Source organism: Puma concolor, chromosome B3, assembly GCF_028749965.1.
Source record: "Puma concolor isolate L17-30 chromosome B3, mPumCon1.1.hap2, whole genome shotgun sequence".
In the NCBI taxonomy this organism is placed as follows: domain Eukaryota; kingdom Metazoa; phylum Chordata; class Mammalia; order Carnivora; family Felidae; genus Puma; species Puma concolor.
In genome coordinates, this window is record NC_141672.1 from 96,511,149 (window position 1) to 96,525,938 (window position 14,790).

At 38.5% G+C, this 14,790-nt stretch overlaps 1 protein-coding gene across 2 annotated transcripts in view; it reads left to right on the forward strand.

Annotated features, from left to right (window-relative positions):
- The first annotated feature begins 2,178 nt into the window (after positions 1-2,178).
- The window catches only part of SCG3 (secretogranin III), a 34,150-nt gene continuing 21,538 nt past the window's right edge, over positions 2,179-14,790 (forward strand). The window contains exons 1-7 of one of the 2 annotated variants that reach the window (XM_025919618.2): positions 2,179-2,636; positions 3,341-3,393; positions 3,897-3,942; positions 4,038-4,253; positions 8,814-8,956; positions 9,982-10,131; positions 12,846-13,023. In XM_025919618.2, coding sequence (XP_025775403.1) covers positions 2,546-2,636; positions 3,341-3,393; positions 3,897-3,942; positions 4,038-4,253; positions 8,814-8,956; positions 9,982-10,131; positions 12,846-13,023 — 877 coding nt within the window. In that variant the 5' untranslated portion in view covers positions 2,179-2,545. The remainder of the gene's footprint in view (positions 2,637-3,340; positions 3,394-3,896; positions 3,943-4,037; positions 4,254-8,813; positions 8,957-9,981; positions 10,132-12,845; positions 13,024-14,790) is intronic. The other variant, XM_086710688.1, reaches the window with a different exon arrangement.

Sequence of the window (14,790 nt, forward strand, 5' to 3'; positions counted from 1 at the left end):
TCGGTGTCCACTTAATACAGTCGCCTTGATTCCAAATGGCAGAGAAAGGTTAAACACCTTTAAATTTTGGGGGGGTAAGCAATGCAATGTGCTCAGTAGCCATCTCTTACCTTCATTCTACCCTGAGCCTCTCTCTCAACTGCAAGCATATTGAGGGGAGAAGTGAGTCAGAAACAGGACAAATAAGAGAGTGAGGCTAAATGGGTGAACAGAAATGGGAGGTACAGGCTTCTGGTTATGAAATGAATAAGTCACTGGGGTGAAACATACAGCATGGGGAATGTAATCAGTGGTATTGTGATAGCGATGTACACATGGTAACTACGCTTGTGGTGAGCACAGCATAAGATATACAGTTGTTGAATTACTATGTTGTACACTTGAAACCAATGTTACATTGTGTGTCAACTGTATATCAATAGGAAAAATGGAGGAGAATGAAAAGAAGAATAAAGTGAGACTGAGGAATCAGGTGAGCAATACAGCGAGTGTCAGGATTGGTGAATGACTATTTCACATAATATTCAGTGATGTTTCTTAAATGCTGAAAATATTTTATGATTTATTTTTAAGTTGTGTCTTTTATAATATTCTTGGCATCAAAATCACTTGATTGAAACATGTACCATTTGATCCCCACAATAACATGAGGTAAACAGAGCTGGTCCTCTCTGTTTTAAAGAAGAGGAATTTGGGGTGCCTGGGGGCTCAATCAGTTAAGTGTCCGACTCTTGATTTTGGCTCAGTTCATGATCTCACAGTTCTTGAGCTTGAATTCTGTGTCAGGCTCTGCACTGACAGTGCGAGCCTGCTTGGTATTCTCTCTCCTTCTCTCTCTCAAAATAAATAAATAAAAAAGAAGAGTAACCTAAGGAAATTTACCCTTCACTCAGCTGAGATTATAAATTGTGATGATTTTTTTTTAATGCAGTATACTAGTATGCTGGGATAATAATGCTATGTTATCAGTGCCAAGAAAAAACTATTTGTCTTGAAGTAGCTGTTAGATTGAAAGTACTCTTCAGATTCTAAAGGGAAGTATTTGAGAGACTTCCAAACTCAAAAACCTTCAGAACAAGGGAGATTTGTTTGTTAGCTTGTTTGTTTGTTTGTTTTTAGGTACTTGAATGACTAAGTTGCTCCTTGAAAAGCAAGGGTGCAGAAATCAAAGGCCTGATTGTGCTGAATCCTTCTATTTGGTCATTATTCAGACTGGTTCCCAGCATGCCACAGTCCAAAGGAAAGGTTCCAAGCTCTGTTTAAAAATCAGAAACTAAAGAGCTTACTCAGCACCCTGCTCACATTACTGTTGCTTGTATTCATCATTTAAAAGTCTTTTGATAACTCCTTTTATGCAATGATGTTAGGCTTCGGGGAATATTCTCAGAATGTAGGAAGCACCTCCTGACCCAGTTATGATGTAAATACTTTTTGTGACTATCTTCTCTCTTCAAAGACTTCTGAAACAGCCAGGCTCTTAGGCATAATTGAATCCTGGGGGAGAATTTTACAGAAATGTTTGTTGGTTTGTTTGTTTGTTTTGTGGCACTTGTGGTGATGAAGAGGAAGCTTTCCCCTTAGTGGGGAAGGGAGAATTTCACAATGAAACTGGCCCTTAATGCTTACCTACTCAAGACTGATGAGGACATCTATGCTTGGGGAAACAAATAATTTTATTAGTTCTGTTTTAGCATCTAGGACAGTAAGAAAGTGTAACAACAATCTGACTATTTGAAACAATGTTCCTTGAATTTCCCAATTCAAAAGACTGCATAGAGCTAAGAAATAAAAGTACTGAGAGACGTTTTGTATGTCAACTCAAATCACAAAGGCAGGGCTTCTCTACGGATGTATGTAAGAATTACATCTACCTTTTGGATACAGCAGGTGGAACAGAAAGAAGGAATTCTGGGGCAGATATCCCAGAACTATCCCAAAGCAAAAACCTTCATAAAAGGTTATCTCTCCTTGACAGGTGCAAGAGCAGGGAAGTCATTTGGTCCTTGAGGTAACGTCTAGTTGGGAAGTTACGACAATGACGTCCGAGCTTATGGCAATCCAGGTGACCCTGAGCGCAGGGGCACCCGTAAGACTGCGGCACAGAAAATACGCTAGCCTGCCAGTCTCCCCTCCCCCCTTACATTCTCGGGGGATTGGAGTAGCGTTGGTGTCGCTGACGCCATCCCTTCCCGCCTCTGGCTCTCAAGGAGCATGCGCTTCCTTCCTCACTTCCTCTAAAGGAAGGAGAGTAAGGCTACGCCCTAGCGGACCCGCGGCCGGCTTCGCGTCACAGGAACTTCAGCACCCACACGGCGGACAGCGCTCTCCTCCACCTGAGGACCTGACTCCCGAGCGCCTGGAGCCTTTCTAATCGCTTTACTCTGCAGCCGCGCGGAGCTCCACCGGCCGCTGGGTCCCTGCCACTCACCCTCCCCACACCCTCCCTCCTAGCTCTTCCTGTTTTTACTCCTTCTTTTCATTCATAACAAAAGCCACAGCTCAGGGAGCCCGGCGCCAGGCTGTATCTGAAGCCAAGCGTAGAAGAATGGGGTTTCTTTGGACCGGCACTTGGATTCTGGTGTTGGTGCTCCAAAGCAGCCCAATTCAAGCTTTCCCCAAGCCGGGAGGCAGCCAAGGTACGTGGACACTTTTCTTCCCATCTCCCTTTTATTTCGCCACGGAAAGGTAAAGCTTGGCATAATCCCGTGAACTGTAAATCACCTTGCCTCGTTTTCTGATCAGACAGTATCCGTGCATGTTGACAGAAATCAGTTCGAATTTAGAGCAGGAAGACAGATTTTTTTTTCCCCTACACTTTTTGAATGATAGAGTAATAACATGGGTTGTTTTGAAATACCTTATTCTGAAACGGGGCTGGGGGATGATTTTTCTGCCTTACAAAGTGGCCTGTTTTTTGTCTATTTTTTTTTCTAGTTGTCTTATAACCTTTCTCCGATACTTTATTCATGATATGTGCAGTATATGATAAAAGAGCTTTTAATGTGCTAATAATGCCAATCCAAATTATGCTCTATCTAGTTGAAAACAGCTGGTGAGCCAAGTGTTAGAACTATATGTTAGATTTCTGGACAGAAAAATAAAAGTGCAATTTTATTAACTCAGTAAGTACACCAGGATAATAAACAAGGCAACGTTGATAAAGATTGTTATTGTATAATCTTGATTATCTTTCTTTGTTAATACATATTTTTGTTCCACAGTCATCCAAAAACATTTATCTTAATATTTGTTTTTCTTTTTTGGAGATTTTATGTAGTAAGAGACATAGTGTGTCTTTCCAGTGCAAAATTAAATTTATATTTGTGTTTGGTGATTCTAGACAAACCTCTACATAATAGCGAATTAAGTGCAGAAAGACCTTTGAATGAACAGGTAGGTCAAAAGTAAAATTATCAATGCTATTTCATTTTATTTTAGTTATATTTAATGTAATTATGCTGTAACATTTTAGCTATTTTGAATTCACAAATTTCAAGAGCTTAATAATACATTGACAGAACTTAGGATGGAAAATATAGTTTTGGAAATTTGTATATCCTGACAGTTATATACATAGAATTCTGTATAATACATAAGACTGACTGTATAATAACCCAGTAAGCTCAACATCACATCCATTCTATTCTAAGGCTGCTTAATTTATCCGAGATTTATCTCTCACCAATATTATAGGAGAGGGAATTAATATTTATAGACCATCTGCCCTTTATTTTATCTCACTTAATCCTTATGGTAGTGCTTTGACACAGAAATTATTATCTACATTTTCAAATAAGAAAACTAAATCCCACAGAGATTGAATCATTTAGCTGTCATATTGGATAAGTGGGGGAGCAATGATTTAAAATCAGGTCTATCTCCAATTTACTTCCTAGATTGCTGAAGCAGAGGCAGACAAGATTAAAAAAACATACCCTCCAGGTAAAAAGAAATTATGTTGATATTAATTTAAATAATGTAGGTTGTGAAAATCTTAACTAAAATGGATGTGTTGGGCTTGGGGGCTTTTCTTCCAGAAAACAAGCCAGGTGAAAGCAATTACTCCTTTGTTGATAACTTGAACCTGCTAAAGGCAATAACAGAAAAGGAAAAAATTGAGAAAGAAAGACAATCCATAAGAAGCTCCCCAGATGATAATAAATTGAATGTGGAAGATGTCGATTCAACCAAGAATCGAAGACTGATTGATGATTATGATTCTACTAAGAGCGGATTGAATCATAAATTTCAAGGTAAATGAGGAAAAAGAACTTTTTCTTCCTATTTGCTTGCTCTAATTTGGAGTTTCCCATTGTGGGTTAGGAGAAAGTCCTACGTTTTAAAAACAGCCATTATACATTCATTGTCCTTTATTAGGACCAAAATGAAGAGAAAGCCCAGTTTTTTCTGTGAGGCCTAAGCTCTACAGAAGCCCAAATTTTAGTTTCTCTTTTTAAGTTTCCTTTACTGATGCTTTGAAATCAACTTCAATCTGCTGTCTATATTTTATGCTATTAAATTCATTTTAACATTCCAATTTATTTTAACTATGAGTACAAAGAAAAAAATCTTTAATTCTCAACTAATTAAATCAAAAAATATTCCCCAGAAAAGGTGAAATATCATTATTTTCTTCTCAATGTTCTCTTCCTAGTCATATCTTTCTCCATAGGTCGTTCTAACCTTTTCATGGCCTTAATTACCATCCATAGCCTGATGTCTCCTAACATTAGCCCAGACTTCATATATGTATGTATATATCAGACTTCATATACTGCATATATGACTGAAAAACAGTCATCTCAGTTGTTTTCCAGCTCCAGCGGGCAACCAGTACTTTACACACACACACACACACACACACACACACACACACACACACACACACCATACATATCATACATATAAATGATCTATATTATATAATGTATATATATTATATAATATATATAGTAGGGTTTTATCCCTCTAACCTTGATCACCACCAAGATCACCATCCTTGATCACCTTATCCAAAGTCTAATCATGTCTCATTTGAACTACAGCAAAATCTTCTAATGGACCTTCCAGCATCCACTCTGCCCTTCTCCAACTCACAGCAGCCAGAGTAATCTTTTCAACATACAAGTATGAGCTTGACACTCTTGCATAAAACCCATTAGTAGATTCCCATTTCTCTTGGGATAAAAACCAAAAGCCTTAATGTGGCCTCCATGGTCCTGCAAGGACAGGTTCCTGTGTTCATCCAATACACATAATCTGATAGAAACCTGTTCCTTTCACACGTGACACTTAATGCAATTTGTAATTTTACATTCCTAAGTGCATCTACTTATGATTTCTGCCTTTCTCCTTAATTAAACTGAAAATTTCACTAGTACAGAAACATTGTAGCTCCAGTGTCTGAATGCTTACGAATTCACTGCATGAATAGATGAGTAAATGAATGAATGAATGAACAAATAAAATAATATATACAAGGGAATAAGCGAACTATTGTACCTAAGCATTGATGAAGAGAGTGTGTTTTCTGTGCTGAGGACCACTGCTTAAGAGTGACTACAGATTTTCTTTAATGTCCTTATTCTGTTCCATGGTCACAAGAGCATTATGCTGGTTATCTCCACCAGAACACAACTATCAATTAAATTTGACTTTCATTGGATATCACAGGCTGAGGAAAATTCAGAAGTGTGTTGTATATGAATGGGATAAGGGAGATGGTTTATATTTTGAAAAATTTCATATAGCATACTACTCAAGGAAATTTCTTGTGAATTCTACTTTTAACCTAAAATATTTAGACTAGAAATAGACACTGGGTATAGCTTCATATAAAATAGTTTCAACCACTTTGACTGAACTGACCATTTGATTTAAAAAAATTTTTTAATTAGTCTAATGTTTGACTACATTTTTTTTTTTTTTTTGGTCAAAGTGGTTGTATATGCAGTAAGAGGCATAGATCTGTTTGTGATCCAACCACTAACCTGAGTAACTTATTTTAAATAGTTCAACATTTTATTACCATCCCAAATGGGTTTATAACTACGAAGTACTAGCCCTGACAGCTCTAGGTTTACCCTAGGAGTCATTCAAGTCCACCTGAAATTACAGAGAAGATTGTTGGAGAGAGTGGGCTCTATGAGTGAATTACTGGTCTCCACTCATACCTTGGGAATCCTGGAACCAGGTGGGTTTGGGAACACCAAGTTAACTGGAACCTCAGAGGCATGTAGAGTTACATCCTAGAAGGGAGAGTAAGGAAGCCGAACTTCTGCAGGGTACTTTCACACTTTTAGGAAACCTCCAGATGGGCTTGTAGGGCCCATCACTTCTCCTTTTCTATGTTTTCTATAGTATATGTGATTCAGGATTTTTCCAAATTTCTTTTATAAAGCAGTGTTTCAGGGCTCCTGAGTGCATTCACCAAACAGACATTCATTGAGCAATTGCTATGTTTCAGACTTGAACTAGACAGTTAGCTCTGTGTAGTTAGGTATCATGCCTAAACTATTTATCAGTGTGTTTCCAGTTCTGGCCCATATTAAGACTTTAATAAAAATGTACTGGACAAATGAATGTCAAGTGCCATAATAGATGCCAAGGATTCAAAGAGTAACTGGGAAGATGATGACTTGGAAGATGGCCCTTTCACACCCACTTAGGATGTTGCAGCTGCTTTAAAAAAAGTTATGAACATTGAACTCATGTTTGGCTTCCCTCTGAGGATATATGTAGGAGGGTAAAATACTCCTTGATGAGAAAAAAGAAGTCACTCTGAGTAATTCTGTCCATTTTAGAGAAGCCAGGGAAAATCAATGGAAAGTAAAGAGCAATGACCAAGTGGTCAACTCTTAACCCCATCTAGCAAAGGTCTGCTAGTGGAGTCCTAAGTTCCTGGCTCAAGAGAATGCAGCAGTGCAGCAAAGTGAAGAGGCTGTTTCTTCAGAGTGTTGCTTATGTTCTCCCTGTTATGAAGTAAATGAACTGAAAAACAGTCATCTCAGTTATTTTCCAGCTCCAGCAGGCAAACAGTATGCTTCCTTTTTTTCAGATCCTAAGGGATTAAGTGGGAAGGGAAATAAATTTTTCCACCTCTGCATAGACCTTGGGCAGTTTCTGCTTCACATTAATCCCTAGAGTCAGTCTTACAACCCACAAATGGAAGCATCAGACCTAAATAATAATCTCTGCTCCTGAAAAAAATGGATAATGAACCCAATTTTCAGTCAGTCTGGAGGGGAACTGATCTTACGAGGTTTTTTTTCTTAGGGTCTTTTCTGCTTATTCGTCACTCTGGTACACAGGGCTCAAAGGGCTCATAGCTAATGGATTGGTTGACAGTTCAGCAATAATCTACTACCAGGAAACTTCCAGTTCTCTGTCTATAATCACCCTACTCAGTTTCCTAAGCTTCTTTTCAAACAACAAGAAACTGTTCTGCCTAAGGCAGCATATATCTTCAGGTGTATAGATTCTAGAAGAAAGGTCATGAGAGAAACTCCTTGTCTGAATCCCCAAAGCCATGGAAGAAAAGGACAGGATCAGATTAGAAATATTAGGCTCTTCTTTCTTTGAGTAAATATGATCAGAATTATTGGGGCGGAATTTGACCAGAGACTCAATTTCCATGTCTCTAGAAGATAATCGTAGTTCCTTTTTTTCATGTACAAATCCACTATATATAATGACATTTAGCTTTCATATAATACTGCACATTAGCTTTCATATGGTACTTGGCAGTTTAAAAGGAACATTTACATCTTATTTCATCTGATCTGCATAAGAATCCCATGAAACAGATAATCCTATTATCTCCCTTTACAGTCATCCAAGGATATAGAGGTAACAGTGGTATCATGGGTTAAAATTCTGATCTTTCAGATCTGCTAGAGGTGACAGGAGGAGTTAAGTGCCTTGTAAACTTGCACATATTAACATATTGCTTGATGTGGTGTAGGTTACAAAAGACAAACGGATTCCCCAAGAGTTCTCTCGGATATGCCACCAACCCTACTGTGTCCTTCCTCAGGATGGGCTCTTGCTGTACTCTAAAGTAATGTTGCTGGTGTATTTCCAGGAAAGCTAAGGATACGCATTTGCAAACATCTCTGCAGAGATTTACATAGATTTACATATTGCTTTGTTCAAATCTGTTGTCTCATTTTAAAAGTTTAAATTTCATACACATAAAGTAAGTTCCCTATTCTCTGGAGTAAGGGGCTTATCACATTAAGCTGTCTTCCATAAAGGAGTTCTGACACATGTTCAGTTAGAAGTAAATATTTATTCCAGATAAGTCATAAAATCTTTAATACACCCTCTCTGATTCTGGGTGTGAGGCAGGTTCCCCCACCATCAGCCCAGGAATTTGCCAGCAGAAGAAATACACATGTGGATGTTACCAGTCTACTCCTTGTGTGGAAATGGAATATCAAATTATATAATATGTAGAAGAGTGTTTTGAACAATATAGCATACTATACAAATGTGGCATACTGTAAAATTTAAAAGTATAATCTTGTTTGTATTATTAGAATAAAAAATAGAGAGGCCTTTTGTGGTGTCTTCAGATCTTCCTTTTTCTTACAGCCACATAAGAAGATTTCAGAATTTCCATTATCATCATAGGTTCTTAACTTTAAGCAAAATTATATTTCAAACCAACAATTTATGTGAACGAAGCAGTATCATAAATACATTCCAAATATATCTAAGTGTACAAGAACAAGGTATAGATTGTAAGTATAGTATGATCCTGAAATAGGCCTATGATAACTATAATGTGAAACTGTGATTGCTCTGTCTAGATGATCCAGATGGCCTTCATCAACTAGATGGAACTCCTTTAACTGCTGAAGACATTGTCCAGAAAATTGCTACCAGGATTTATGAGGAAAATGACAGAGGAGTATTTGACAAGATTGTTTCTAAACTGTTGAATCTTGGACTAGTAAGTCATGCATGAGAATAAACCCATTTCTTAGTACAGTTTGGAATTTACTAAGAAGCCAAGCCACATGATCCAAGTTGTAGCCAAGTGTTTATAATACATCTACTTTATATTAGGCACTGTAGGTTTTGAGGACAAATATGACAACATTCTTTCCCTCTAGGAACTTATAGTCTACCAGAAGAGCCACACAAATACGCACATGTCCACAATGCAAGCTGCATCAAAACCATAAAAGCAGTTCAGCATGCCAGAGGATGGACCATATCCAATTGGGCAATAAAGAAGAACTTCAGAGAAGGAAGTGTTTAAAGTCAGCTTAAAACAGTTAGGCAGCTCCTGGGTGGCTCAGTCAATTGAGCAACTGACTTCAGCTCCAGTCATGATCTCATGGTTCATGGTATCGAGCCCCGCATCAGGCTCCCTACTGATAAGCATGGAGCTCACTTCAGACCCTCTGTCTTCCACTCTCTCTGCCCTTCCCCTACTTGTGCTCCCTCTCTCTCAAAAATAAATAAAACATTAAAAAAAAGGATCATTAGGATTTAACCAGCAGCAGCAAAATATACGTGAATTATGAGAAGAGAATAACAGGAACAAAGCCATGCCATGTTTGGGAAACTGTAAGCAATTCAATTTGATCCTCTCCCAGCCAGGCTCCCAGCCCTTATACAGCCCTGACAGGCTTTACTAAGGTCCTAAATGTGCCTGTTTCAGAGGTTCCCTAGTCATGATTTGTAGCTGACGGTTGAGAAATAAGTGTTCCATAGATTCCAACAGACAGGACTAATCACTTGCATGGCCCAAAGGCACTTTTCCCCAGGAGTTCTGGGGAATGTCCAACAACAAACAGAGGCATAAACAAGGGCTATCTAGAAAGGGCTATCTGCCTCAAGGGCTATCTAGAAAGAGGGACCAGAAGATTCTCTCATTGTGTAAAAATGTGTTCAAGTTCAGAATTTAGTCTAGATTTTTTAATCATAAATATGAGAATAATAGTTACATATGTTTTTACTTTTTAACAGATCACAGAAAGCCAGGCACACACACTAGAAGATGAAGTAGCAGAGGTTTTACAAAAACTGATCTCAAAGGAAGCCAACACTTATGAGGAGGAACCCAATAAACCCATAAGCGTGACTGAAAGTCAGACTGGAAAAATACCAGAGAAAGTGGTATGTATATGTGAATTCATATGCATATGTTATGGATATGTATATATATGCATGTGCATGAATGTATGTGTCCACCTGTATTTGTATATAATTAATACAATCTGTATATAAGTAATACCTCACTTGGTGCCAGAGAAGATTTGGAGTATGTGACACATTTAACCCACCTAAAATATATACTCACAAAATATCAAGTTAAAATATATAAATCAACTCTATGTTGAAAATGAAGATACAGGGGCGCCTGGGTGGCACAGTTGGTTAAGCGGCCGACTTCAGCTCAGGTCACGATCTCGCAGTCCGTGAGTTCGAGCCCCGTGTCGGGATCTGTGCTGACAGCTCAGAGCCTGGAGCCCGTTTCCGATTCTGTGTCTCCCTCTCTCTGACCCTCCCCCATTCATGCTCTGTCTCTCTCTGTCTCAAAAATAAATAAATGTTAAAAAAATTTTTTTAAATATCTCAAAAAAAAAAAAAAGAAGAAAATGAAGATACAGGTTATATTGTATTACACAGTAAAGGTTATGTCTTATACTCCACAGTAAATTAATCCATAATGCTATGTGGCAATGTTATAACCATTCCACAGAACAACTGCTTGTATAATGTCAGTGAACTGAAATCAAATATTTCGCAGCTCTTTCGGTATACAACTTCTGTTCACAGAATGTCATCATCTGCCTCCAGATCCCAAAAACAGAAACTTGGGTTGATTTGGTCCTCTGCCACACCAGCCTGTATACTCCCCGGAGCTAGTTGCCTGAATATGCTTTGCCATTCTATCCTGTGCTCTTCCACCTGCTCGTTCCTCTTTTCTTTGGTTCAGAGGCCTAGAACTGTCCTTTACTTAGACTAGTCATCCATCCTTCCTTCCCCTCCCTGGACTCTGTGCCTCTTCATCTTTTCTTCTGCATCAGCCAAGCTACAAAAATCTTTCTCCGCTCTTTGAATTCCCTGTAAAACTCTAGATGAGCTGACCACAGAGGGTTATATATAAGAAAAAAATCAAACTCTTCACCTCTCCTATTTTCTCCATCACAGCATTTAGACCCATGGCTCCTCATCCCCTCCAATGTCTTATCCCAAATACAAGGAAAAAGAGTGTATAGGCTTACAATCCTCTTTTAGAGGAGGCTAGAAAACAGAAATTGGGTCTGCATTTTTTTTACTAGATAGCATAGCAGCTCTCTTTTGCTCTCTCTACTTCTAATCTCCACCAGCTTTCATTTTTTTAAACAGCTTTTGAAGATCCACCCAAAACATTTTTGATTTATCAAAGGGCTCATGACATTCACTCAAGCTTACCATCTGAACTGAAAGTGACACAGCTACTGTATTTTCCTTCATTCCCATTTTGTACTCCTTTTTCACCCATCTCTAAAACATTCATATGCTTGACCTGTTTGCTCATGTCATTTAAATGCATCGATGCAAATGAAATATTAATTCATTCAATAAATATTTATTGAGGTATCAATTATGAACAAAGCACTGGAGATACAATGCTTATTTCAAAAGATAGAATCCCTGCTTTCACGAAGCTTAAGGTCTAATGGAAGAAGTAGATGGTCTTCAAATACTCACATATTTTCACTGCAACTGCCTCAAGGGCTATGAGGAAAGAAACATGGTTCTATGAGACTTCATAAAAAGGGAGCCTATTCTGGACTTAGGCTCAGAGAAGGCTTCCCTGAGGAAGTGACTTGAGCCAAAAACTGAAGGCTGTGACCATGAGAGGCCGTGTGTAGAGAAGAATGTGTGGAGTATCTAAGTATTGCAACAAGGGCAGGGTGGCTGCACACAGAGAGAGCAGTGAGAGATAAGCCAGGGGAGGTGGACCCAGGCCAGACCAGGCAGGGCCTTGGATTCTGATCTTCATTGTAGGACCAATGGGAAAACACTGCAGGATTTTAAGCAAAGGAGTTATGTGACCATACTTTTTAAAAGATAACTCTGGCTATAACATGGAAAATACAGTGAATAGATTGGAAGTGGTTGATGTTACATGGTTAGAAAGTCAGAGATGAAAGCAGCTTGGACTAGAGCCAGGTAATGGAGAAAGAGAGAAATGTACAAATTTGGGATAAATCTTGAAAGTAGAGCCAACAAGACTACTGATGAATTATATGGAGGAAATGAAGAGGGAGTGACAAGGAAGACTCTTAAATTTCTGTTTAGTCCGCTGAATGGACAATGGATCATTAACTAAGATGCAGAACACTGGAAATGGATCAGGTCTGGGAGAGAAGTGTCCTGTGTACCCTTCCAGATAGCTCTTAACATTTCACGGAGAAGTCCCCAAGGTGTGACTGCTCTGTTGGTGTTAGATGTTCTCACATGATTTCCTGTATCTTGGCACCACACATTCTGTAACTTCAAAGTTCTCCTGCTTGGTAAAAGGCAGTCTTATGGGAAGACATTCACAAGAACTGATAGAGGAGAACTTGGCCAAGTGGGAACCTAGAAATTCCCTGTCTATTCTCCAGGAGCAGGAGCCAGGGTCCTCAGGTGAAGCATATGTCTGTCAGCCCCAGTGACCTTTCTATGTGGCTAGATGCCCATATACCTGGAAAAGGGTTTGATCCTACAGGAGCTTGCAAAGGAAGAGGTGTTATTTCACGTCACATTCAAGGGCACCAAAGAGGAAAGAATCAAGCTGGAATGTAATTAGCTCTAACAAAATGTTTATTTTTTATTGATTTTTTCCCCCAATGTAGACTCCAATGGCAGCAATTCAAGATGGTTTTACTAATGGACAAAATGATGAAACAGTATCTAATACCTTAACCTTGACAAATGGCTTGGAAAGAAGAACTAAAATCTACAATGAAGACAACTTTGAGGAACTCCAATATTTCCCAAACTTCTATGCACTACTGAAAAGTATTGATTCAGGTAAACACTGTTTTCTGACCATGTGGAATAGAAACAATAATTCCAGGAAATGTGTGGGTGGGGGTTTTTTTCTTCCTGTTTTCAGTTTCTAAATGCAATCTTCAATGAAATTTATTGTAACCCCAGGGAAAAGAGTTCACATCAATTTTTTTCAAAAGAAGTATGCTAGTCATAGAAATATTTAGGAAAGGATAATCATGGAAGGTGGAATTTCAGGATAATTTAATCTTCTTGTTAACAGAGGGTTCATTTATTTGTTCAGCAAACAGTCACTGAACATGTTTGGGACATTGAGGTGAGCCCTGTGCAGATGAGGAGAGAAGTCAACATCCCTGCCTGACCTGCTCAGCCTCAAATCTTATTGTAAATCTTTAAAAAACAAAAAAAAGGCTACATTTATTTTCCTCTATTAGTGGGAACAGTGTGTATAACATAATTTATCCTTTTATTTTATTTTATTTTATTATTTTTTTATGTTTATTTATTTTTGAGAGAGACAGAGACAGAGTGTGAACAGGAGAGGGGCAGAGAGAGGGAGACACAGAATCGAAACAGGCTCCAGGATCTGAGCTATCAGCCCAGAGCCCGATGCAGGGCCCGAACCCACAAGCCATGAGATCATGACCTGAGCCGAAGTCGGACATTTAGCCAACAGGGCCACCCAGGTGCCCCCATAATTTGTCCTTTTAAAAACAATTCAGATTTTTGCTTTTTAGACACTTTCAGCTTCAGTCTTGAAATGAGTTAAAGTAAACTAAGCATTGGACCACAGCAGACAGGGGTCCAAAACACACTTAGAAACGGATATGTTTTTTAAAAAACTAAGTCCTTATTTTGCCTTGTTCCTTTCTCTTACCTGTACATCAAAATAAGTTAACTGAAGATTTCATTTCATCTCCAATTTTGATTAATCTTCAAGGAAGATAATAATGGGCAAATTTTCTATGGTTGTTATTGTCCAGACAGATGTTCTGCACTGCCTTCTGGTTTTTCCTCTTCCTTTTCAAAGATTCAGCCCCAGAAGGAAAATTTGTAATAAATATTTCCCCACCCCTCTGCTGGTGTCTGAAGGGCTTGTATATCTTGAGGGTCCATTTTTTGAGCCATCTTGCCCCACTGGATGGCAAATGCCCAGCTCAGAACTTTTGTCATCTTGGTGAGTCACTTCTTGTCAGTGTCAGCATGACACCGAACACCTATACAGATGTGACCTTGAGGAAATAATGTGATGGCTGAAGTTATTTACTAGTGCTTTCCCAGGATCTCTTCCCTATCTCCTTTCTCATCTTTCTTCTCTCCCAACCTTGAGGATTTCATGATATTTGAAAAAGTCCACTGTATGGAATATTTTTTTATTTGTTTTATTTATTTTATTTTATCTTTCAGTTTCCTTGACCTCATACTTTATTTCTTTTATATTTATAGGGTTTTAATTTAAATACTTACACTAAGGTACTTGATAGTACTCATCCCTCTCACCCAAGGTCTGAATCAATGGAGAAAAAATAAAACAGGTCGAAATCCAAAATATTTCTGATACTGGTAAAGACTGGGTTGTAAGGGTTGTAGAACACAGCATAGTGTGAGAGCCAAAATGGGCTTGCTCACTCCCTATCCTCAGTCTAATTGTTGGAACAGCCAATCCTTAGGATAGTTTGATTTATAGAACAGGCACTTTTCTCAAGTCCCTGACTTCTACTGTTCCAGGGGAACAAAAAAAAGAAAGATTCCAAATCCCTATCAGTCAAGAAATGTAGACTAATGCGC